This window comes from Alligator sinensis, unplaced genomic scaffold (assembly GCF_000455745.1).
Source record: "Alligator sinensis unplaced genomic scaffold, ASM45574v1 scaffold472_3, whole genome shotgun sequence".
Taxonomy (NCBI): Eukaryota; Metazoa; Chordata; order Crocodylia; family Alligatoridae; genus Alligator; species Alligator sinensis.
In genome coordinates this window covers 492,247-518,846 of record NW_005842852.1, presented here as the reverse complement: position 1 = coordinate 518,846, position 26,600 = coordinate 492,247, and the positions used below count along the sequence as shown (strand labels likewise).

The 26,600-nt window shown below is 43.1% G+C and overlaps 1 protein-coding gene across 6 annotated transcripts in view; it reads left to right on the top strand.

Moving 5' to 3' along the window:
- TBC1D12 (TBC1 domain family member 12) overlaps nt 1-26,600 on the top strand; it is a 101,589-nt gene that overhangs the window by 31,837 nt on the left and 43,152 nt on the right. For 2 of the 6 annotated variants that reach the window (XM_006035549.3, XM_006035550.2), the window contains exon 2: nt 5,774-5,897. The exons of 1 other annotated variant lie outside the window; for it this stretch is intronic. In XM_006035549.3, the coding sequence (XP_006035611.1) occupies nt 5,774-5,897 (124 nt within the window). Of the gene's footprint in view, nt 1-5,773; nt 5,925-16,751; nt 16,818-20,800; nt 20,822-26,600 lie in introns of those variants that run through there. 3 more of the 6 variants (XM_025191709.1, XM_025191707.1, XM_025191708.1) reach the window with 3 other exon arrangements.

Here is a 26,600-nt window from a genome sequence, read left to right as displayed (position 1 = left end):
CCAAAAATGTATAGGCAGATGAGACACGGGGTAACCTTGTCTGACTTTACCCCATGGGGGACAGTGCTACACTAATCACATGTGCCTGGCTGAGGGGGGTAATGGGGGGGATTCTGGGTGAACTGTTTAGGGCCCTGTTTGATGTTTGCCAAACATTTGAGGCTAGTGAAGAAACACAAATCATTGGAAATGGGAAAGAAAGGTGCAGCTCGGCTGTGAGAGTGAAGAGAGAGTTGAAATTAGTGTAGTGGCTCAGCATGACGTTGAAAAAGAGTCGATGCTGAGGGGGACTGAGCACAGTGGGCACTACTGTACTTCTTATTCAGATGGGCTGTACTAACCTAGCCTTGTGGTAGGCTGCCAACAGCATTTCAGCTTTTTGGCTAGGATCCAGCAATTTTTTGGTACTAAGGGGATGGTGTCAGGGCTAGCTCTGGCCCTCCAGGTGCTGGCCTGGTAGGCAGTACTTCCAGGCCTGGTGTCACTTCCCTGAGTGGGGCACAAAAGAGTATTATTATTATTATTATTATTATTATTATTATGACAAAAAAGAAGGGTTCCCATCAGTATGTTTGCCAAATGAGGGCCATGTGTTGTTATTGTTGTTTGGTTGGTTTTTTTTATAGTCAGTCTCAGTGTTGGCTGCATTTAATCAACTTTATAACTGGTTTTCATTACTGAACAGCAGTTTAATGATAGGCGATGCACTTAATGAGCTGCCTGGGATTATCTAGTGAATGGTCCTGCTTTGAGCAGAGGGTTGGACTAGATGACCTCCTGAGGCCCCTTCTAACTCTGTTTTTCTATGATTCTGTGAGGTTTCCTTATGCGAAGGGGGCGGGGAGGAGGAATATTATCTTATTTGAGTAAATATGATACTATCAGATTAGAATTTTTGTATGGAGCCCGATTTATTCACTGATTCTTGTATGGAAAAGCTGAAGTGCATTTTTAAAATGGAATACACTAAATAAATAGAATACAGCTTAAATCCTGTGTTTGTAGTTGGTATTTAGAAAGAAACTAAAAGTTACTGTGTCAGCTGAATTGATGCATTTAAAATTATTATAATCCACTTTGCTACATAATATCGAGAACAAGGCTTGTGGCCTTGGGGTAGAGAGTGGTTTTAAAAAACTTCGAGTTTTGTTCCTTTCTGTAGTATTACTAAACTCCTTGTCAATTAAGATCCATGCACAGCTAAAATATAAATAATGAATGTATTTGATTACATTGTTGCTGTTGGTTATGCCTATTTAAAGCTGAATGTTTCTTCGTTGCAAAAATAATTTGACATGGCCATAAACTTTTGTGAGTGTTGGTGATGGTGAGAGGTGGTGAGTCTCAACTCCCAACACAGTTCCTGACCTAGAATCCTTAATATATTTCCAAAAGTACATACCAAGTTGTAGTCTTTTGCATATCTGTTTCTAGGAAATCCAGTTTACCACTATGCTCAAATTCTGCAATTATTAGATTTAGTTATATCTAGAGGGGAAGCACTGTTTTCAATATTCAATGGTAATAACTACATTGATCCAAGCATGGCTGGCTATTACAGACTACAGCCAGTAGGGGAAATGAGACGAAATTATCTTCCTCTGCTTCCCCATAAATTAGCAAAATTTCATGTATGGGATCATACATCATGAATGGGATCATGATCATCCCATCATGTATGGGATTCTTATTGTGGAAGAACCTGTTTTTTGATAGGTAGCATCAACTTGCATGATTATACTGCATAAAGAAAAAGGAAAAAAAATAGGTCCTTTCCCAGTAATGCACTTTTAGTTCAGCAAAAGTCCTGGTTCAGTAGCATCTTCTTTCCATGCTGGACATGTCGCAGGTTTCCAATTTCTGGTTTCTCTTTCATTCTCATTTTCCATGCTTATTTTGGCCCTATGTAAAGCTGTTAATTCTGTAACCCATTGCTGGCATGCTTTGTTTTTGTTTTGTTTTATTAAATGATGTTAAATTTCGGTATCTAAATACTTTTCTTTTTGCCAGGAGCCTGTATTGGCACATGGGTGTCACCTTACACTTGTTTCAGGGCAAAATGTTTGATTTTTAGCCAAAATATCAAATAACCAGCTTGGCTTTTTCACTGGTTTCCTTTTTCTGATGTGTGTGGAAGAACATCTAGAGGGCAGTACATACATGGTATCCTCCCCCATGTTGAGATTCAGAGGTGGGGGTGGGGGATAGGGCTGGTGCTGCTCAGGGATCTGCTCAAGTGTACTGATACAAATGTGGCTTGGATCCTAGAAAAGATGCTGTACAGCAGAGGCATATTGAGCTCATGGAGTGTCCAGGGGTGAGGGTATGCTGACCCACTGTAGATTGTGGGCAGAGGGGATAGGGGAGGCAGAGGCAAGGGGACCTGCGTTCTGGTGGGGGTAGCAGCCCGATGACCAGGCTCCCCGGGAGATTATCCTGGTAACTGTCCCTGTCCTCCCCACTCCTCTACCTTCAATACAAGGCTTCTTAGGCAGGAGGTGCAAGGCTCTCTGCAGAGAGAGCTACAGATCATTTTTACTGAATAGGTCACAGTAGGTTGGCAGATGAAGGGCAAGTTGCTCAATTTATTTTGCAGCAGCTTTTTACTTCAACAGCCACTGCTGCTCTGCTCAGCTGGAGCTCTGTAACCATCAGCTGGAATACCACAGTAATTGTGTGCAGAGTTTGTGGGTACACATACTCTTGTTTGGGTCACAAAACTTCATCTTTGCAGGGGATAAGGAGCCTAACCCTGCACAGTATCTAGGCTCTACTGTTGTGTTCAAGGGATGACAAATACATAATTCAAGAAAATGAACCCTGAGATGGGTAAAATAAGTCTGCTTTGTTGTGCGAGTAGCAGTTTAATTAAATTTATTCAGGATTTAGGCTAAACCCAATGCTCCCAAAAACAATATAAAAGGCATAAAACCATAATATAAATTTAAGCAAAAATAACAGAAATACAAATATAACAATAAAATAGAGCTAACCATTATAAAACCATTCTTTTTACTCCTAAAATTAGCATAATCAAATACAAATATGCTGATAAATGAGATCAAAGACCTATAAAAATATTGTGCATAGGTCCACAATCGACATAGTAACAAACAAATATAGTGATAAAGTTTATCAGTCATGTCAGCAGTAAAGGATGTTTAGCTCTGATCGCTTCAGCCGTATAAGCAGAGGTTGCAAGATGGTTTACTAAATATGGATCTGTTTGCTGGAGGAACCATATTAATTTCTCTCTATTTGAGAAGTATGTCGGTTTCTGCAAGAACAGTGATAAATGCTTTCTCCTTATGTTGTTGTATAGAGAGCATTCTAAGACGTGGATAGTATCTTCCAAAACTCCTAGACAGGCTGGGCAACGTCTTTTAGTCCTTGGACTGGAGAGTCTATGTCCAGCCAAAACAGCAGTGGGCATCTGTTCAGTCCTGAGTCTAGTCAAAGAGGTTTGCAATTATTTGTTGAGATCCAGCTATAAACACCTTTCTCCCCACAATCTAATTTCCAAAGAATATATAGAGGGGCCACTGCTCATTCTGCCTGGCGATATCTCAGAACCTCTGGAATACCTGTATCTTTTTGTGGGGGGGAGGAAGAGTCTTTCGTTGTCCTTGACATAATGTTCCATCCCAGAAAGTGCAAAAGTATAGGAAAGAACAGCTAGCCAGGGAGATTGAAGAAGGGGAATTATTGATGTCTTCTGTAGCGCAATTTGAGCAAGCAAGACGGTAGAAGAGGCAGGATTTTGAACCCGAATCCTGCCATTCTAATGATAATATTAGTTAAAACGGAATCTAATCCCATCTCGAATATCAAGAAGGATGTGGGAGTTGAGGGAGGAAGAGCCCTGAGAGAGCTATTCTGAGGTATGTCCACATCATTGCTGGTGTCATAGCCCTATACTTCAGCACCATGCAAGATCTGAGACACAACTTTAGCTTTATATGCTAATATGGGAGCTTGGACTGATCGTCCTGCTGTGATCTCATAACATTTCTTTATAGCCACCGCTGATTGAGCTGCCTTAGTTTTCATCAGTTGAATGTGGTGTTTCCATGATGGAAAAGTTGTAAACATCACACCCAAGTACCTAATAAGTTTTAACAACTTCAAGTTTGATTCCCTCCGTGTTCCGTGGATATTTCATCAAACAGCTTCCTCAAGACATTATTTTGGATTTATCATAATTTGTTTTTAGGTTATTTTGTCCACAATGATGCTCCAAAGTTGTAATTGCTCTCTGTAATCCAGTGGGCATTCTTGACAGTATGACAGTGTTATCTGCATACATTAAGATAGGAATTGGGGTTGCTAGTAATTTTGGGGAATGAAAATGAGCGTCCTGCAAATTTCCAACGATGTCATTCATATAAAGGTTAAATAGCAAAGAGGCCAAAATACATCCTTGTCAAACCCCTTTTTGTGTCTGAAATTTTGTGCGAGTTTGCCCCTCGGGCCCCACTTAATTTGTGCCTGTGTGTCCTTACAATGATCTATCAGTAGATGCAAAAGAGGAGGGTCAATTCCATAATTTAACAATTTCTCCCAAAGTTTACTTCTATCTATACTGTCAAAAGCTCTTGACAGGTCAGCAACTGTGACATACATAAATGCACAAATCAGCATCGTTTGTGTAGCAGTTTGCATAACTCTGAATTTGAATTATGCAAATGTATCAACTTGTTTTGATGAACAGTGTTTGGAGAATCTGTATGATATGCACTGTATAAATGCTGTGAACAAAAAACTGCCTGGAGTCTAGAATGATTGCAGGCATGCATGTAAACCAAACATACTAACACCCTTGAGGTCATAAACTTTAAGGACTAGCAGAACAATACAGTCATCCTATCTCTCTAAATGTGATTCTTTTAGCTTATTAGTTGATTAAGGATATCTGTTAATCTTGGGGGGGTGGAAGGGTACATGTTCCTGCATCTTCCTTATTGTGATTCTAAAGTCGTAGACATCTCTTAATTTTTGGAGTCCAGTCTTACCAAAAAGGTGTGAAAGAAGGGAAAAGCATTGTCTGTAGTAACTGAAGTTCTGATGTTACATATTTTGTAGGGATTGTGAATGAGTTCATGCTACTGCCTTAAACTTAGTCGGGCTGTCATTTTAATAGTGGAGGATACCACTGCCAACTCAAATAAATAATCTTTTTATGAAGAATCTTTAATTCATCAGTATTAAATTTAGTATACTGTATTTTGTGGCAGCAGAGTTTCTTTTTTTTAAAGAGTAAGTCTTAAGGTAATAGTTAATTTAGAATTTGTTGCTACTATTGTAGAGCAGTTTTCTTCTGCTTTGCTTTCATTTTCTTAGTAGTTTAAATATTTGATTCCACAGTTTCCATTCCAGCTATTATTTGTGCTTACCAGAGAACGAGTCCTTGGGTGCAGCCACTCTGATATTAGGTGCTATAACCTTTTATCCCTACTGACTTACTTTTTAGTATTCCATGTATTACATTTGTAGCCAACTGTACATAACTTCAAAAATAATTATTAAAACTATTGGACATAATATCAGGACATAATGTCATAGTTGCCTCAAGCATATTTCAGTAGCATGTGACTTTTTAACCATATATTATTCACATTTTTAAAAACATGAGGAAAGAAACTTAGCATGCAGACAAACAAGATGTGCTGAATAGTATACCCTTGCAAATCTGGATGATCTGGATTAAAACAAATCTAAATTTTAATAATTTTAGTGTTTATAAGTTAAAAAATCCTCTTTTTTTGTTTTCCAGAAACTTTTTCACTAAAAGGATGAAGGAACTCAAACCTGCTGTTCAAAGTGCTCCTGGCTGGAAGTTATTTGGAAAAGTTCCTCCCAGAGAGAATCTTCAGAAAGATTCCAAAATAATTCAACAGGTGAGGGAGTATGTTGCATAGTTTTAGGTATGAAACTTCATTAAAGTTGATTTGTTTGAAAATTGAATGCATTTCTAGTTTATATATATAGTATTTCCTTAATGGATGGGTGTCCTCTGTACTTACCACTGACAGTCCATTTGGCAGTCAGAGGAGAGCAGTTAGGAATCTTCTCAAATTTAAAGAGAAAATTATTGGAAAAACTGCGGAAAAAGGTAATGTGGTTAGCTGAGTGTGGCCGTTTTCATTTTTTTTTAGTTCCACAAGCCTGAAATTTACCTACTATCTGCCACACATCTGAGATTGTGTGAAAGTGTTGCACAGGGTTGGACAGGGAGGTGTGAAAACATGTATGTTCAATTGTCTGTGCAAAGCAAATTTAGGAAATGATCTGTCAGTGAAACAGGATGATTGATATTATGTCTCATCTCTACTAAATTGATGTTATCTTTGTAGAAACAAGTTTCATTCAAGCACATTTTACTAAACGGACAATTCTGCATATAACACATTCAAATATCAAATTATGTTGTTATACCTGTAAATAACTGACATCTTACATTTTCATAATTAAAAGTGATAACCCATCATTAAAAGCAGTAACGGATCCTTGATTTGGTGTAGCTAGATCACTGACTGTCGAATTGAGTTTGGCATGTTCATTGTCATTTTTAGTAGTACGGTTGTATGTTGGGATATTACTAATTTTATTTTGTGCTAGTCATTTTAATGTAAATTTACTTTTTAGATTCTCTTGTAGAAAGTTTATTATCAAACATATTATTTTTAGTTAAATTATATCATACTTGTGCATATGAGTAATCCCATTCAGGATTTCTGTACATTAGAAATAATTCTGTAATTATTTCTGTGTAGTATTTCACATATTTGACAAGGTTACTACAGATTCCCCATTTAATCCAGTCATTCAGTAAAATGGCTAAGAGCTTTAAAAGAAATGTTTGCTACAAGCAGGTCTTTTGTTTAATTTTTTTAGCAGGTAACTTGGTTAAATCTGGTAGAAATAACTGTTTCGCTACATTTCAATTTTAAATTCAGGAGTTTGTTACCTGAAGGCAGTTGGGTTCTAAAAAAAAAAAGATAGCTAAAAATAAAATCATTTAAAGAAGACTGAACAGTTTGTCATTACTTTGATACTGGATCTTGTCTTCATGTTCATCTCAGTACATTGTTTTTTTAGCACGATTAAATGTTGCTATACTACTAAGTGAGAACAGTGCTACTTACAATTATGCAATATTACCAGTTATTTAAAAATAACCTTTTATATTCTGATCCTGACTGTGCCTGCAGCTGAAAAGCTGCCATACAAATCCTGTTTCTGCTGGTGGGGGCAGTAACCTGAGTCCCTGGGAGCAGAGTCTTTCCTCTATCTGGCTTCTGCACCATACTCTTCCACTGACAGATGCATCTGGTAGAGTAAAGCAGAAGCTGTTTTCAGTCTGAATCTTTTGACAAGAGAGGCATTTCAGGATTAGTTAAGTAAAAAATTGGAAGTTTGGAGCTTGAAGGGTTTCTGGTAGAGCAGGAAATAACAGTCCTAAAGCATTTTTTGCTGTCGATCCAATTGAGCAAGAAAGTGTTATTAAAAACAAACAACCCCTATACAAACAATCCTCTAGTTGTGATCCCCCCCCCCGACCTTTGCTAAAAAGCTGAAGTACCTAGTTATTTATCAGTTTCCAAGTGAATTCTATGTAAGCACAAGTGATAAACCAAAATGTGACTTCATTCTCTCTTAGTTAAGGGGGAAAAGTTTTATATATTTTCTAAGTATTGTACATGGGGTATTATTTGAAGGCATCCATTTGGCTTCCAGGGTATTGGCTCCTTTTATTTTAATATTAATGCTGGCTTCATTTAATTATTGTAGAAAGTATTCCCTAGGTGTCAGCTGATTTAAGGCTGGTCTCCAGTAAATACTGTCTATTAAGAATCCAGATGTATCTGTTCCATCTTGGGAACAGAACTGGAGGAATACATATGTTACTCCATGGTTTACAATGATCAGTTCCCCTTTCCTAACAGTGAAAGAACTTATTCTTGAGACAGATAATAAACTGTGAGCGTCTATCTATATATGTGCTCCAGGTTAGAGGGGGGAGTACTTTTAATTAGAGTGGCTCTGAGAGCTGCTCTAATTAAACTGCCTGCAGCATCACATGTATTCAGTGTCCCACACTTCAAAATGGCAGCGGGAGAACTTTAACTAAAGCTCGTTTGACAAGCTTTAGTTAAAGCGCCTCCACTGCATTTTGAAACATGGGGACACTGAATACATGTGACACGAAGGCTGCTGGAGCATGCTAATTAGCACGCTTCAGCTGACTTGATCAAGTCTGCTCCAATGTGTGCTAATTAGCACATGTCAGAGCAGTGCTCTGTCATGTGTATAGGTGTCCCATGAGACTGGCAATTTTATTTCCTTCTCCTCCCCCCACTCAGACTAGGTACAGACATTCAAAAAGCCTGAGGCAGAATCAGTTTTAAGTTAGCAGTTTTCTGTAGGTGGTGTAGTTTAGATCAGTATCAAACAGAACACACATCCCCCCCCTTGTGTGTGGAGCTGGTAAATCTTGGACCAGGTTCCATCATTTTTCAGCCAGTCTGTGCGCCAAACTTGTGTTCTGTTACACTGGGTATATACCAGATTTTGATCGTTTATACCAGTAAAAGTGTAATGTCTGTACCTGGCCTTGGTGAATATCTGCTTTAGTTTCTGTTACTTATAGTCAGTATCTGTCTCAATTTAATTTTTTCATATATTGATTGTGTCCCTGTTCTGTTATTGGAGGCAGAATATATATAGTTAAAACAAGAATTAATTTGGTGTGTTATACAGGTCATATGACTTGATCACAGTGGTCCCTTCTGGCTTTATAATAATCTGAGTAATAAATAGATAATAGCACCTTAACTAAAAATATTAGCTATCTTCCATGAGTTGCCTTTGATATATTTAATGAGAGCTTATTATTCATCGGAGTGCACTGTCAGTGTCATTCAGGGTTTTATAACATAAGAGATTTTGGAAATTAGAATCTAAATCTAACTTGAGATTCCAAAATCTTAGATGTTTTCTAGATGACTGTTTTTGGAATCCATGTGGGCATTGGCCAGACATATACACAACTTTTATGAAAATGATTGGGATGCAGGACATGGGTGCCAACTGTTATTTTTTTACCAGGGGGGAGGAGGCGGTCTAAGATGCTGGACATGTGGGAAGTTTTATACTTTTCAGGTGACATCCTTCTCAAGGTCCCTATGTACTCAGCACCCTCAGGCCCCTACATACTTGGCACCTCTAATGCAAGGGTACAGAGCTTTCTCTTCAAGTATGTTGATGACATAAATCTTGGGGGGGAGAACAGAATTATGGTTCAAAAGGTCCTTGCTAGCTGGGCACTAGACAACAGTATGAAATTCAGGAAAGACAAATATAAGTTGTTATAACTAAAGAAGAAAAATAAATGCACCAATAGAGAATGGGGGATAAGTGCTCCTGCCTAGTTGATGTTGGAGAAGATATATGGAGGTTTTGGGGGAATAAAAGATCAAACATGAGCCAGCAATATGAAACAGTTATAAAAAAAAAAATAAAAAAATGCAATTTTGGGCTGCGTTTAACAGGAGCAAGCTGAATGATATTATCTCTCTGCTCAGCATTGCCTAATGCCTCAGCTGGAGTACTGTGTGCAATTCTGGGCTAAGCAGCCTAAAAGGATGTGGAGAAACTGGATAGGATCCAGAGGAAATTGACAAAGATATATTCATATTTGGCTGTACTGTACCTAAAGATTTTACAATGTCTAGATTTTTTTCCTGTTTATATTTGATTGTTCAAATGCATGCTTTGTGCAGAACTACTTTTTTAAAAATCATCTCAGGGTATATAACTTGCTCTACTTTTTCCGTGTGTGCTTGGAACTGTAAATAGGGGCAATGGACCTCTGGGCCTTATCCCTGTGTTCATTTGCTACCACTTCATTTAAAAGGCTAATGATAAATCATTTGAATAATCAGTTCCAAAATGACGCATTCAAAATCAATTTTCCAGTATTTGTTGCCTCCTTCTGTATTGGAAAGAAACACTGTTTCGCTTTTTGCTATTTTTCCTGGTGATACCTTCTGTTGAACCAATTGTATTACAAGCTTTTTGGGCAAAAGTGCCCTTCATGAGGTCATTTTGTGCTCAAAGGCCTGTCTAACATTTCTCCAACTATGCAGTTAGGTTAATAAAAGGTGTCACCAAAAAAAAACAACTTGCTTCTCGCATGCTTCCTGGATCATCGCAACAGTCCAACCCTACTCCATATATTAAGTATTACTTGGATCACTAAGAAAAAAATGTATTCCTCCTGGCTCTGTACTTTCATTGAACATGTTAAAAGATTTTAACAACTTCAGATGTTTATGGATCATTTCACAAAATGTTATTTCAGCTTGATTTATACTGCAGGCTTAAAAAGAAATGGGATCTTTCACAGAATGGCAATTTTGGGGGCTGTCTTGCTTGGTTCTATTAGTTGTTCAATATCAAGTCCCCTTTTTAAATAGCTTGAATATTAAATATAATGAGTTGTTGTTTTGAACATGTTCTTGCAGCTGCTTTGTAAAATAAGAAGGTCTTCCCATTGGTACATAGACAGAAATTGAGCCAAGTTAATTTCGTTGGTGGCAGTCAGGAATTCAGTTAAATTATAGTCAACTGGTCTGAGCAGTAGATACTTGAAAATATATATATTTTGTTTAATTCAGTCTGGAAGCTTTGCAGAGCACAGTATTGTGGCACTGGGCTGTACTAGTAGGTCTTCTCTTCAGAGAACTGGGAGTAGGGGAAAAAGAAATGTTCCTGTGCATGTTTGGAAACTTACAAAGAAATAACTTACAGGGTAAGAGTGTATGATTTGATGACTTGGTTACACTTGTTGTGCAGCAACTTGCAGATGACTGCCATCCTTTCAGATATATTGAAACTATCCTTTTCATTAGTTTCTTGAGCTCTTGCGTCAAAGGTTGAAAGTTTTTGGCAGCCTGATTCTCTCAGCTTGCAGCTGTTGGCGGTCCCAGCTCTCATTGGATTTAAAACTGCCCGAGCAGGATGTGATTGAAGCCAATTCTGTTTTGCTGGACATCTCCCACCAACTGTGCTTCCTTCCTTTCTGCTTAAAAAAGGGGGAAAATAGCAAGCTTAAGTATCATGCTTTTGGTAGATATACAGAGAGGTTTTTTTTTTTATTTTGATAAAACTGTGACTGACTACACATACTTGTCGGCTTTTTATTAAGACCTGGTATGGATTTGCAAAAGCACTGGGCAGTTACATTTATTACCTCATACAAAATCATTGTCATATGCTTTGGTCAGCAAAAAAACCTTGTTTCAGACTAGGTTGAAGCTGCAGTATGGTTTCAGTGTGATGTACTTCATTTGGCAGTGACTGAATCGGCTGATCAGTTTTAAAGATAAAGTACAACTCTTGTTTTCTTTTTCCTCACAATAACAATATTAATTGAATATTTTGCGTACTACCGCCTACAGGTGCTATTAAAGCTATAAAGGTTTACTGTGCAGTAAAATACTATGCTGTAAACTTGTGGGAGAGTTTACAGCAGCCAGAGGGAGCTCCAGGCTCCCCTGGGGTGCCAGCCTAGAGGCTGGCAGGGAGCATGGGGTCAGTCCTCATGCGAATGGCTAGGAGACATCTGCCGACTACAACTACAGTGGCAGCTGTCTACTTGCCCCATACACATTGGGAGGGGTCCTTATGTGCATGGGGCTGGGAGACCTCTGCTGCTGTAGAGCTCTCCTGGCCCTTTGCAAATGGGGACAAGCCCAGTCTCCTGTGGGACTTCCCCTCATAGTCTGTGGCTGGCAGAGAGCTGCCCTACTTCTGGGGCAGCCCCCAGCCAGCTGTGGGCTGCACTGGGATTTCCTCAAGCATCTCAGGACTGGCTGGGAACTATCTGTTCTGGGATAGCTCTGGTGTGTCCCCCTTCTGTCCCTGCACAGGCCAGAGCTGGCTGGGAGCTACCCCAGAAGGGACAGGTCCTGGCCAGCCCCAGGCTCCCAGTCCACATCTACACATGCTACTGTGCAGTATCTCCTATGCAGTTAGTTTGCTACCTATATTTACAGGTAGTAGCTAACTGCAGTAGACTAATTTACTGTGAAGTAAATGGTGTGTATGTGCAGACAGTGATGCTTTACTACATAGTAGATTAGTCAACTGTTTAGTAAAGCACCTTGTGTAGATACAATCACTGAGATTTAAAAATATTGAATTGATATAACTAAATTATTTAAATTCTGTGCTTTTATGGAGTGTTTTTCCTTTTTTCCAAGACTCATTTGCTCTTAGCAGTAGCTAACTTGTCTGTCTAAAGTAAGGCAGAAGTTGGAGTAGAGTTCCACCTTATAAACTAACTGAATCACAGATGCATAAGCTTTTCATGAGCAAGAGCTCATTTCTTTGCATGCTGAGTGAAGTTTGTTCACAAAAACTTATACATTTCTGATTTCAGTTAGTTTAAGGTGCAACTCCGTGGTGCCTTCTGCCTGGTTCTTAATTTTTGTAACTTGAAAGGAGACCTTAGTGGTTCGAGAAACATGTTTTAAACTACAAAATGGACATGCTGGGCCTGATCCTGTTTCACCTATTAGGTGTTTAAGGCCCCTTCTACATATTACACTTTTATGCCATAAATAATGTTAATCATAGCATAAATGACAATGGTGCTGTATGTGCCCCTGATTTTTAAGGTGCCATAAAATGGCAAATGTACCAAATGACACAAGTAATGTGTAATTTGATACACAAATGTACCATATTAATGTAGAACACTTTTTGTGGCTGGTTTGTATGGTGCCTTAAACTGAATGTATCAGTTGATTGTCAGCCTCAGGGCTGTCGGGGCGACTGGGGCCCACAATCACAGGGGTATGGACTTTAACCTTGGGCTGTCTGGCCATGTCTTAACGTGTTCTGCATGTGGACCAGACAATCAGCTTTCAACTGGCTGGTGCAGGGGGAGCCTAGGCTCATGATCTCTCTCTGCACGGTCTGTAATAATAGCACATTCAGGATCTTCTCACTGATCCTAAAATTGTTTTCTGCCATGAATGCGTGGTATGGCAGGAGGCACAACTGCTGGGTTTGGGAGAAAAGGTGTTCCAGATCCCAGTTGCACCATTAAATGAACTAGCAGGGCAGAGAAGGATCACTCTTGGACCCCTGTTGCACAAGTCCCTGAAAAACAATTTAAAAAGGATGGGTTTTCCTGTTTGCTGCCTTTTGTGGTTTAGTCTTAAGGCTAAAATGATAGAATGTTACAAAAGTAAGTGCACTTTAATTTTTTTTTTATCAAGGACTTGAGCAGGGTGGAATAGGATCACTCTTAAGTATTGATGCACCTGATGTGCATCATCAGGGGTAGATGACATGTCCATGTTCTAAGAGAAACCTGAAGTATCTGTGTGTTGGTTCAGATACAGTCCCTAGCAGCCTTAATATTTAGAAAACTGATTTCTTGTAATTCTGAGCCTTTGACACCATGTAAAAAATGGTTTTAGTAGGAAAACAATTCTAAATCACTGCAGAGTCTGAGCAGCCCTCTTCCTATTATCACATTTTGATAACCATGGGTGCTACTGTTTAGAAAGCTAACCTGATCAAAGTAACTTTGTGCTTGCAGGTTGTTTGCTTATTTTCCATAACTGATATCTAAAAATACTCCTTAGGATTCTTGTTATGTCTTGGGAAATGGCTATTGTATGCTAGAGCTCATAATCAAATGTATACTGTGAGAGGGTTTCACTTGAAAAATGTTTCAAGAAACGCACCCAAATGAAATCTGGACTCTGAAAATAAAGGCAAAATTCTTATGGACTTTATTAGAGCCCCAAATTTTGGCCTGGGTTTCATAGGCCCTTGCCAGACGTTGATCTGTGTGGTAGAATCTGAAGCATTTTATTCTAAATCACAGAAGTTGTGCATCCTGCCATGCCAGGTGTTCAAGGTCTGGCAGGATGCATGATTTTTTTTTTTTTTTTTTTTTTTGGTATCTGGGATAAAATTTCTTGGATCCCATTATGCATCTGCCAGTGCTCAGGGGACCTGGCACCAGGGAGCAGCCCTTAGCTGCATGTGCATTCTTGGAATGTGCTGGCCTATGGGGAACTCGAGATTTGGTATGAGCTCCCTGATTTCTGGTTCCCTATGCACACAGACCTTTAAAAGACTGCACATGTGCCTTTTGAACATGCTGGCACATGGGGAGCCCAGGAAAAATTCTCCAAAAACTTTTGTAGTATGTTTTTAAACAGGAAGGAGATACATCAGTATGGATGAAATGTATTGGCATTCTCTTTAGGGGTACCTGCTACCCTTTTCTGTGGTTTCATGATGCTTGACCCAGATGACCAGTAATTTCAAGTGTTCTCCTAGCTCAGGGGTGGGAAAAATATGGCCCATGGGCTGCATCTGGCCTGCCAAGCACTTCGCTCCGGCCTGCGGAGCCCCTTCAAAACCCATGTAATGGCGGCTGCCTCTCTAAAAGCCTGTGGTGTCACCAGCCACCAGCTGCAGCACCTCCAGGCTGTTTCCTTGGGTTCTGGTTGCGAGGCAACCAACCCTGACCTCAGCCTGACCCCGCCCTGGCTCACCTCAGATTTGCAGCTTGAGAGGGGTGGGGGGGCTGGGCCAGAACCTGTGGCACCGGTGAGGGGAAACAGTGTCTGGGTCAGCTTCTGGCTCCTGCGTGGGACTGGAAAGGGCCCTGCCCTGCAGGTAAGCCCAGAAAAGCGGCTGCTGGGCAGGCTTTTCCCATGCCGTGCCATGCCACGCCGCTCGGGCCGTGCAGGGTCGAGCTGGGCCGGCACTGGGGAGGGGAAGCAGCAGCTCCGGCCCAGTCGGCACCAGGGAGGAGAGGTGGCAGCAGAGCCAAGTGCCGCTTGAGACGGGATAAACCCAGCTGGAGCAGCAGGGGCTCAGCTGCATTTTCCCCTCCATGCGCTGGTCAGTCCCGAGTGATACATGGCTCCACTGCCACTTCTGCTGGCTGGTGCAGACCCAGCTGGGCTCGCCTCTTCCCCAGCATCACGTGGGAAGCTGGCTTCAACTGCGTGCTGCTCCAGATGGGACAGACCCAGCTGGGTCTGCATAGGCCAGGAGAGGTGGCATGTAGCTGAAGTCGGCTCCTCATGTAGGAGGGGAGGGGCCCGGCTGGGTCTGCTTTAGCCAGTAGAAGCGGTGGCGGAGCTGTGTGCCACTTGGGGCGGGACAAGCCCAGCCGGAGCGGCAGGGCTCAGCTGCACTTTCCCCCTGCCTGTGCTGGTCAGTCCTGAGCAGCACACCGCTCCACTGCCACTTCTGCTGGCCGGTGCAGACCCGACAGGGCCTGTCCCATCTGGAGCAGAATGCAGTTGAAGCTGGCTTCCCATGTGCTGCTGGGGACCGGAGGAGCCCAGCCGGGTCAGCACTGGCCAGCCAAAGCAGCAGCAGAGCCAAGTGCTGCTTGGGACTGACCGGCACAGGCAGGGGGAAAGTGCAGCTGAACCCCTGCTGCTCTGGCCGGGCTCATCCCGTTCCGAGTGGCACATGGCTCTGCCGCCGCTTCTGCTGACCGTTGCAGACCTGGCTGGGCTCTTCCCGTCCCCAGCAGCTTGTGAGAAGGTGGCTTCAGCCACATGCTGCTGGGTATGGGAGGAGCCCAGCTGGGTCTGAACAGGTCAGGAAAGGTGGCATGCAGCTGAAGTCGGCTCCTCACGTGCTGCTGGGGATGGGAGGAGCCTGGCTGGGTCTGTACTGGCCAGCAGAAGTGTCGGCAGAGCTGTGTGCCGTTTGGGACTGACCGGCACAGGCAGGGGGAAGGTGCAGCTGAGCCCCTGCTGCTCCGGCCGGGCACATTCCATCCCGAGTGGCACACAGCTCTGCCGCCACTTCTGCTGGCTGGTGCAGACCCGGCCAGGCTCCTCCCATCCCAGCAGCACGTGAGGAGCGGACTTCAGCTGCATGCTGTCATTCCTTGCCCGTGCAGGCCAGGTCTTTCCCATCCAGAGCATGCGGCTGAAGCCAGCCTATCAGGCGCTGCGAGCCCAACTGGGTCGGCACTGGCCAGCAGAAGTGGCAGCGGCCGCCTCCTTTTGGGACCAGCTGGCATAGGTAGGGGGAAAGTTCTTGGGGAGGTCTGCTCCTGAAGCCCCACTGCTGGGGCAGGATGTTAGAGGGGTCACAACCCCTTGCTACCTGGTAAGTTGTGCAAGGGGAGGGACTTCTGCTGGCAAAGGTCAGGGGGCAGGACTAATGATCCCAAGATGGTGACAAGGGGGTGGGGCAACTGAAGGGGCGGGGCTACCCATGCGACCCTCAACAGCTTGCCAAAACTCATCAAGCGGCCTTCTGCCCAAAATAATTGCCCGCCCCTGTCCTAGCTACTGGAGCTGCTTTAATTTCTGCTTCAAGGCAGCTACAGTGATGTTGGCCCCGCATGATTCACTTTGAGATATGTCATTTGTGAGCATTCAAGGGCGGAAGAAGAGGGTGATGTCTAGGAAGACTTCTAAATAATGCTTCAGAGGGTGAGAGGGAGTAGGGATATATTCTGTTTTATGGTATTTCATTATATAGACTTCTTGGTCTAAGTGGAATATTTTTATAAGCAGCATGGAACATTGTTCTTAGAGTGAGAAAATTAGCATAGTTTACCTTTAAACAAAAGGGAGCATCATCTAGTTATTTGACATAATGTTACTGAAAATGCAACTCAAATGGTGTTTTTCTTCCTGTCTCACAACCTAGGAACGTTCAATGCAATTAAATCACTACATTCGTAATCCATAAAGGAAATGCTCTTTATACAACATGCAGTTCAGCTACGAAACTCTCCGCCACAGGAGGTGATTGAGGCCAAGTATTTAAGTGTCCAGTTGTTTTAGAATTTTATAACTATGCTTTATCTATTTAACTAATGTTAAAAGACTTTGGAAGGGAAACGAAACGTCATGCTTCAGAGCTTAAATCAGTCCCTAGCTCCTTGGATTACATCTCATTATTGTAACTTTCTGAGACGCTTCTGGTACTGGTCCCTGTTGGAGCAAGGATACTGGAGTAGATGAACGTGGGCTCTGACCTAGCATAGTAATTACCATGTTCTTATGGATCTATATTTTAAAAGAAAACCTTTGAAAAAAATGGAGAAATGCAAAACTTGGTTATAACATCTAAGAACTTGATTAAGCACTTATTCCAAAGCTGTTTTTTTGGGTTCAAGGACTGAAGCTAGCCTTTGGAGTCAACTTTGTACCTATAAATTGTTATTATAAAGATTTTTTTTCCTGACAAATAGAATTACCATTCTAGTACACAGTGGTTTTATTTGTTTATTTTGGGTTTTATTTTTGTTGCGGCTCTTTGGCAAAGACCATTGTTAAAGGTTGGGTTTTCATTAACTATTTTGAGAGACTCGGACTGATATGAAACAACATGAGCTATACTTCAGCTTTTTTATATTAATATTAGAATTCAGAGCCTCTTTTGTAGAATACAAAAGTCTGATTTACACTATGCTTGTTATGTATGTAAACTATAGTACGTAGTTTTGAATAATATGGGATGGAATTGACACGAATTCTAAATTCATAAATCGGCAAGGTTCTTTGGGTAGATTTAATATCTTTTATTAGACTAAATAGTAGGCCTGTGCGAATAGGGAAGTATTCAGATTTGTCCAGTTCAGAGAACAGTGATTCTATTCAGAGATTCAGGTCACTGTCCTGAATCGTTTTTTTTGGCTGAATTAGCTTCAGAAGATTCGGCACTGATTTGGAGAGATTTGGATTGACTGGGGAGCAGCAAGCACAGCCTTACATTCACCAGCTGTGGCAGTGGTCATTGTGAGGGACTCTGAGGGTTTGTGGCAGAGTTCCCCCACACAGCGTGGGGCAGTGAGGGGCAGCAGGGATTCCCCCACTTGGCACCCGCACGGCAGCTGCCCCATGGCGTGGGTGCAGCATGACTCGGCAGGGTGCTGCACGCTGTCTGGGAGGTGGAGCCGTTGGGGTTGAGTGGTCCTGGGCTTTGGCTGACTGCTGGAGCCACCCCACGCGGCACCCTGCTGAGCCACGCTGCACCTGTTGAATGTGACAGCTGCTGCATGGGTGCCAAGTTTGGGGGGGGGCAATCTCTGCTGCCTCCCATTGCCACATGCTGCACAGGACAGCTCTGCCACGAGTCCCCTGAGACCCTGATTGCTGCTGCTGCAGCTGGTGCGTTGCAGGACTGCTGTTTGCCCAGCCGGCATGGTGGGGGTATGATGCAAGCTGGCTTGGTCCAGGCGGCAGCAGGGCATAGCCCCTCCTCCCTGTGCTACCACGCCTGCATCAGCACTGAGAATGGGGGCTCTGCCATGATGCCACTTGCCAGCTGGTATGGGAGGGCATGGGATGTGGGTGCAACAGTGCTGGGAGTGGGGGCTATGCCCTGCTGCCACTTGCCCCCCTTCTGCCTGGAGCGAGCTGCATCCACATCCCAGCCCCCCACCCCACCCCAGCTGGGCAAGCATCAGCTGTACATAGCCGCTGCTCCCAGCACTGCTGCACCTGCACCCCCACCCCCTTCCCTGATTTTAATGTGCCCCCCTGCCCCAGCTGGACAGCTTGCCCCAGCCCCAACCCCAACAGACTTACCAGTTGGAGGCAGATGTCCATCTGCCTGTTTAGTTTATGGCCGAATCTCCAAATCAACTGAATCTTTTCTGAAGATTTTCCAAATTTAATTTGGGTGTTCCAAATTGATTCAGAGCTTTTACTTTGGTCTCCCAGTTCAATTCAAATTTGGAGATTTGGTCCCCAAATCGGGCTGAATCTCCTTGGAATCAAATCGGCTACTGAAGCTTTGCATAACCCTATTAAACAGTTGGGAAAAAGTTCTTTGCAAGCTTTCGGGCACAAACACCCTTCAGGCATTGGGGGAGACTGCTGCTCTTATGAGTTTTCCAAGGTAGAAAAGAAGGTAAAGTAAATAAGTCTGTGCAAATGCATGGAAGTTTGGAAGACAAAGGGTAGAGATAAATGGGAAGGGAGGGAAGAGTGTAAAGAAATGCAAGTGGTCATCTTGAGGCGGGATATCTGGTGTCAGATGTTGGGCAGGTTGTAATGTCATGAACTCAATGTCCATATTAAGTCAATGATCTTTTGTATCCAGTAGGCTTATGAAGTAAAGGTTGTAGGCTCATCTACAAAAGGTGTTTTGTAAATTCTTGTAAAATCTGTTTTATCTATAGTATGGTTTTTTAGTATCACAATAAATAAAAAAAAAAAATAATGCTGCATGTGAAGAAAGGGAAGCTGATGAGGCTTTGTATTTTGTGAACCTGGAAATGAGGAAGAAAGGGTCAGCACCCCAATTTTTCTTTCCTTTTTAAGATGCTTATCCCTAAAGCCTGAAAGGGGGGGGTGTGTGTGTGTGTGTGTGTGTGTGTGTGTGTGTGTAAAAACAAGCTAAAAATTGGGTGTGTTAGAAATGGAGGTCCTGGCTCGATTGGGGAGTGAATGTAAATGATATCCCATTGCCTGCTCTGGGTCTGTCCAAGGTTTCATGTAGTGGGGGCATGCTTGGCTGCTCACTAGGCACTACCAGAATAAACAAGGAAGTGAAAGATGTTATGAAGAGGAAGAGCTTTTAGTCAATTGTTTAAGATCTGAACACTTTCATTGCCTTTTTTTAACTGAAATAACTATTTAAAGGAGGCCCTTAAATGGAAGTTAAGTATTGATCTGCTATTAAAGTTTTGGTTTACAGATTTCTTATGCCTCCTGTTGATTTTCCCAACAAAACTAGGGTGTGGAAATGCTTCACAGTGTTCACGTATATATAAACTTTTAATATTATAAAGCGTCCAGACTTCCTTTGCAAGTTGTACAGAAGCAAAAGGGGGAAAAATCACAAGCCAAATTTATAAAGTCCCTTCATAGATTTTCTTGTAAGTAGAGGACACTCGCAACATAATGAATTTGACATTTAATGGTTAATCTTTAGTGCTGACTGTTAGACCAGATGCTAAATACTTCTTCAGGTTCACAGTTTTGTTAATATCCTCTGAATCTTCTTTGCTCATGCTTTGGGCTTTTCAGTATTTGAAAATTTGAATTGGCTTAAGACAGTGCAAATATTTTGAGTGCAGTACCAATTTCAGAACAGCCGTGTGTGTATTCCTACTCAGAATAAGAGTATCTCTTTATTTCTGCTTAGTATAATCTGCTTTCAAAGGAAACAAATGTTCTATAGTTAGTTCAGTTTCTAAGTAAACCCTGTCTTAATGACAGTATTGAAAATTGTAAATGTATGTGACTGCTGCTTGCTGTTATGGAGCTCAGGCAAGTTTAATAGATGCCAGGGGTGTACTATTTATGGGGGGACCATTATGACTGGAAACAACCTATACTACTATTAAGAAACAACCTATAGTTTGACTGCAGAGTTGTTGTATGAAGCTCACAAAATTTTGATCTTGAGGTGAGGTGGGGGAAATAGTTTGTGCTAAATAGCAAAACGCAGAGGAAGGATTGGTTTCTGAAATGCAAGCACAATGACCTTTGCTGACCACACAGACCAAAGTCTTCCATATGTACAAGAGCTCAATCTATATATTGCCAGGTATATTTTGGGAAAATGGGGGGAGCCCATATTGGAACATAAAAGATGTGTGCCTCATATATACAGGATAGGTATTTTAGAAATAGAGAGCAAGTTATGCAGATGGACATTTTTAGCATGTATATTGCTATATTATAATGATTTTTAAATGTTCTTTCCACTAAGGCTTTACTTCTGTTTCTCTCATTAGGATGACATTTCTGGCAGTGTTACATCAGTATCTTCTCTCAATCTATTAAACATGGGGGTATGGAATTTAATATATATTTTTTTTTCCTAGTCACATTCTATGCCATGCATGGGACTATAGCACTCATTTTAAAAATAGAACCAACATCACATTTCCACACTACCATGAATATTATAGCACTAAATCATAAAGTCATTAGATACCATTAGCTAAAAGTAAATTTCATACTCATTTATTTCCTTAATATAATTTTAAAAAAGATACAGATTATGACTGCTGCTTTTTTACTGATGTATAGTTAATTTGTTTTTAAATGGCAGAAGATATAAATTGGACTACAGTCAAATGAAAGTCTTGATAAAAATAAATATTTTTCTATGCCTATGGTCATTAACACTTTGAAAGAGGTAAAAGGATGTAATTATTAAAATCTATTTAGTGTCTTTTGAGCATACTGTGGTATCTTAGCAAATTGACACTGCAGTTGAATCAGCAGTACATTATTAAATACTGAAGTTACTCATTCACTCAGTAGAATTGTCCTATAAAACTCCAGATATTATTAAGTGTGTCCAGAGAATCTCAAATAGTCTAGAAAAGGAACAGTTGGTTTATTGCATGTCTAGAAGCTCCTTATAATACATTTCCTTGTTTAATTAGAATGAGTGTCTGAAACTGGTCTAGACGATTGCACATTATTTTGCAAACATCCAGCAGAAGCCAATGTCTCTCTTCCCCCCCCCCCCCCTTTTTTTAACAAATTATATTGTCATTCCATTTCATGTCTTAGAACAGCAGTTGCCAATCTGTAGTACATGTACCACCAGCATTACACAGATAACCTGTCAGTGGTACATGGCAGCAGCAGGCATGGGTACTCGGGGCACTCGTACCCGGCGTAGGCGCTCGATGGGGTGCATCTTTGGCCAGTGTTGCACATTGCAGTGAGGGGCGCAGCCTCTGCTGCACTGTCTCTATCACCAGCGCTCCCTGCACGCACGTGCAGCTCTTGCACTTGCCAGGCACTGGAGGAAAGCACTGTGCCCTGGAGCCAGCTGCCGTTCCTGCTGGGGGACTGTGTCGTGGGAGGGAAGCCCCTGGGGGCAGGGAAGGCAGCCAGCTCCACTACATGGGGCTTCCCTCCCAGGTCTGGCGAGTGCAGGGGGCACTGGTGATACAGATTGCCTGACGGAGGATGCGATGTGCAGCGCTTGCCAGAGCCATGCCCTGCCGGGCGCTCTGAGCACCTCCACCTGCTGCTACACCTTGGGGGCAATGAGTGGTGTCCCCACAACTCCCCAACATACCCTATGCTCCCCCACACACACATAGCTACACCCCCTAACATACACACTCACTCACACCCCCACACCTGGTGGTACTTAAGGGTTGTATCATTTTAAATTGGTGGTACACAATCTGTCAGAGTCTGGGAACTGCTGAGGAACTGTTTGGGACAACTGTCATGCCCCAGAACCTTAATCTAAGCTGAATGCTTAGTTTAGGTGCTATGGGTTTGCAGGGAAAGTTCTTTCATGGATTTAGAACTGCTTAAAAGAAACAAAAATGGGACTAAATGGTTGCTTTTCAGGATGTAGGGAGATCAGTGGAGGGATGATACTTTTGTCAGGATTTAAACAAGCTGGGGGGAGTAGTAGATGTGGTGGAAGGTAGAGCAGGGTTTCAGTGAGACCTTGATAAATTGGAGGAATGGACCAAAAGAAATCTCATGAGTTTTTCAATAAGGAGAAGTGCAAAGTCCTGCATTTCAGATGGAAAAAGCCCATGCACCAGTACAGGCTGGGGACTGACTAAATAAGGAGCAGCTCTTCAAAAAACAACCTGGGGGTTACAGAGGACAACAAGCTGAATATGAGCCAACAGGGTGTCCTTGCAAAGAAGGCTGACAGCATACTGGGCTGCATTAGTAGGAGCGTTGCCAGCAGATCAAGGGGAAGTGATTCTTCCCCTCTCTTCAGCACTGGTGAGGCCATATTTAGAGTATAGTGTCCGGTTTTGGGCACCCCACTACAGAAGGGATGTGGATAAATTGGAGAGCGTCCAGCAGAACACAACAAAAAAGGTAAGGGGCTAGAGCACAGCTACTGAGGAGAGGCTGAGGGAACTGGGCTTTTTATAGTGTGGGGAAGAGAAGACCGAGGGGGCGTTAAATAGCAACCTTCCAAAGGGGATGGAGCAGGGCTGTTCTCAGTGATTTGCACTCCTGGACAGAGGGAGGGAGCAGCCCCAGTAGAGGCTTCTGGCCTGGTGACTCTGGGCAGAGGTTTCTGGTTGGGGGCTAGAGGTAGGGCAGGGCCAGGCAGGCATTGCTGCTGCTGCAGCTGCTGGATCCTGCCACTGGCTCCTCCTCCTTGATCCTATTGGTGTTGGTGCCGTAGATGGTCAGCCATGGGCAGATAACAATTTTTCTAAATTTTTAGGGGCCCTGTGGGCTGGATTCGTCTGTGCGAGCTGTATTTTGCCCACCCCTGCCTTAATAGGATGTTCTTGAATGGCTGTGATAGAATTGTCATTTGACATTAGAATCTTGGGTTCACTAGCAGTTGAAAATAGTCCTTCCACCATGTGGTGATGGTAGATCCATCTTTTTAAGGGGTGTTTTTCCATCCTTAAGCCTCGGAGGGACAACTTTTTGTGTGCTTGGTCCATATATAGCTTGGTGACACACAAGAAACTACACACATCATGGCTATTGGCAAACTTCTGAATCTCTTGCTTGGTCCTCCCACCTCATGTTATTTCATACTAATTTTCCTCTAGGTCTTGACTTCAGTGCTTTGATAAGTGTCTTGCTTCTGGTTAGAACTATTGTCATTCTGCCAAGCTTTGAAGGCTTTCATTTTTCTCTCAGTGATTTCTTATTTCCCTATCCATTCTCTGTTAAGCTTAAACTGAAATTTCTGGTGCTTTGGCTCTGTGGTTTCCATGTAGCTACTGTTAAATGACTATTTTGGCCCATTCTTGATTGTAAGTTTAGTATATTACTATAGTAAATCTATTCCAAGGTACATTCTTTCCAAAGTACACACTTTAATCTGGTCGGAATAGCTGAGCAGAGCTGATTTTGTTTATCAGGCTTTTATCTGTCCAAAAAAGCCTGTGGGAAGGGGAGGGAGGATGGGGGAGAGGGAGAAAGGCAGGGTGGATTTGATTTTATATCATGATTTTTAAATCACAATTTAAATCATTGGTCAAGAAGCCTCAATTTAATCGTTTTCTACAAAATTTTCATTCTTGTTTGATTTTCTTTACTCATTTAACTTCTTGAAACTGCACTTTTAGAGAGAGGTAAGGGCTTGACTGTACACAAACTTGCAAAGAGACAAGAGGGCTGATGGGTAGGTAATCGGGTCTGTTATCTCTCATCTCTGTATAATGCTGTTAACAAGGATGTTATCTTTTAGACACCAAATCCACAGTTTGAGAACTGAAACTAAGCATCACAGAGATGCTTAGTGGGACCTTCTGGAACAACGTTTCTCAACTTGTAGGTTGTGACCCAGAAGTGGGTCACAAGAATATTTCAAAGGGTCACAAGCTGCGGCAGAGCAGAAGGGCAGCGGGAAGGCGCCTGCCCCTTCCAGTGGGGGAAGCGGGGCGGGGGAGCTGCATGTCCAGGCTGGCGGTACTGGGGCCAGTGCCTATGCTCATGCGGGCAGACTGGCTAGGAGATGCTGCTGGGAGGCGGGGGGTTGGAGGGGCCATGACCAGGCTGCCTGGTGCGACGCAGCACCCCTAGCCCAGGGCATGGATTGCAGGGGTGGGGGTTGCCACAGGCCTCTCTTCCTGCTTCCAGCCCATGCAGGAAGCTGAGGCCTAGACTGGGTCTGTTGCTGCCCACATGAGCCAGATCCACCACAGCCACCATGCTCTGGCCCAAACGGGACAGGGGCAGCAGGGGACCCCTCCATCAGGGCTAGGGGGGCAGGGGGCTGTGGTTCAGGAGTGAGGGACACCAGCATGGCCCTGGAGGGGCAGGGAACTGGGGGTTGGACACCAGCAGGGCCAGGGGAGTGTGGGTTGGGGCAGGCCATGGATCTTTGCAAATGGGTCCCAGTAGGAAAACAGTTGAGAACCACTGAGCACTAAGTTCCATTGGATGGAGTGGTTTTCTTTAATCTTTACTAATCTATAGTGGAGTGCCTGGGAACCCCATAAGGTTGGGCCCCTAATATAGTCCATGGCCTGAAGCAGCCATTTACAAAACTCTTCTAAAAAGATTCATAGATTGTTAGGGGCTGGAAGGGACCTTGTAGATCATCAGGTCCAGTCCCCCTCCACTAGGCAGGAAAAGACAACTGGTTCAAGTGACCCCAGCGAGGTGACTGTCCAGTCTCCTTTTGAAGATTTCCAGGGTAGTTGACTGCACCATCACCAGAAAGTTTATTCCACAGTCTGGACACCCTGGCTGTGAAGGAGTTTTTCCTGGAATTGAGCCTAAAGCAGCCTTCCAGGAGTTTGTATCCATTGCTCCTGCTTTTCCCCAGGAGTGCCCTGGTGAACAGGTGTTCACCAGTTCTTGATGTACTCCCAAGTATAGTGGTAAGCTGCTATGAAGTCCCCTCTCAGCCTTCTCTTCTGTAGGCTGAAGAGGCCCAAGTCCTTCAGCCTTTCCTCGTATGACTTGTCTTGCAAATCCCTGAGCGTATGGGTGGCTTTTCTCTGGACCCTCTCAAATTTTTCCGCATCCTTGTTGAAGTGTGGCGCCCAGAACTGGACACAGTACTCCAGATGTACTCTGCACTGGTGAGACCACAGTGGGAGTATGCATCACTTCTGTAGTTCTGTATGAGATGCATCAGTTAATGCATGCCAGCATGTTGTTTGCCCTGCTGGTCACAGCATTGCACTGCCGACTCATGTTCATGCGATGTTTGATCACTACCCCAGGTTCCTTTTGGCCATGGTGTAAGTCAAATTGTTGCCACCGAGCCTGTAGGTATGTTAGGGATTGTTTGCCCCCAGATGGAACACCTTACACTGAGTGTTGAACTTTACCTGGTTCCGTTTGCCCAACTCTCCAGCCTGCTCAGGTCCACCTATATCTGCAACCTATCTTCTAGCATCATGAACACACTCCCCCATCCCAGGTTCCTTTTGGCCATGGTGTAAGTCAAATTGTTGCCACCGAGCCTGTAGGTATGTTAGGGATTGTTTGCCCCCAGATGGAACACCTTACACTGAGTGTTGAACTTTACCTGGTTCCGTTTGCCCAACTCTCCAGCCTGCTCAGGTCCACCTATATCTGCAACCTATCTTCTAGCATCATGAACACACTCCCCCATAACTTGGCCAGCAAGCTTTTCACCCCCACATCCAAATCATTGATGAAGATGTTGAAAAGCACCGATCCAAGCACGGACCCCTGAGGGACACCACTGGCCACTTTGTGCCAGGATGACACGGATCCATTCATGAGAACTCTCTGGGTCCTACTATGCAGCCAGTTTTCCACCCACTGAACTGTTGAGCAATTGAGCCCAGAATCTTCAGATTTTTCCACAAGGATATCATAAGGTACTAGATCAAAAGCCTTTTGGAAGTCTAGGTATATAATGTCAACCTTCTCTCCCATGTCCAGGTGGTGAGAGACCTGTTTGTAGAAGGACATGAGATTGGTAAGACCAGACCTACTACCTGTGATGAAGCCATGCTGGCTGTGGTTCAGAATCTTACCCTCAACAAGCGTATCGCACATAGATTCTTTTAATGAGTTTTTCCAGGATTTTCCCTGCGATGGAAGTTAGGTTGATTGGCCTATAGTTGCCTGGGTCCTTCCTCCTCCCCTTCTTGAAGAGGGGCACAATTTTGACGC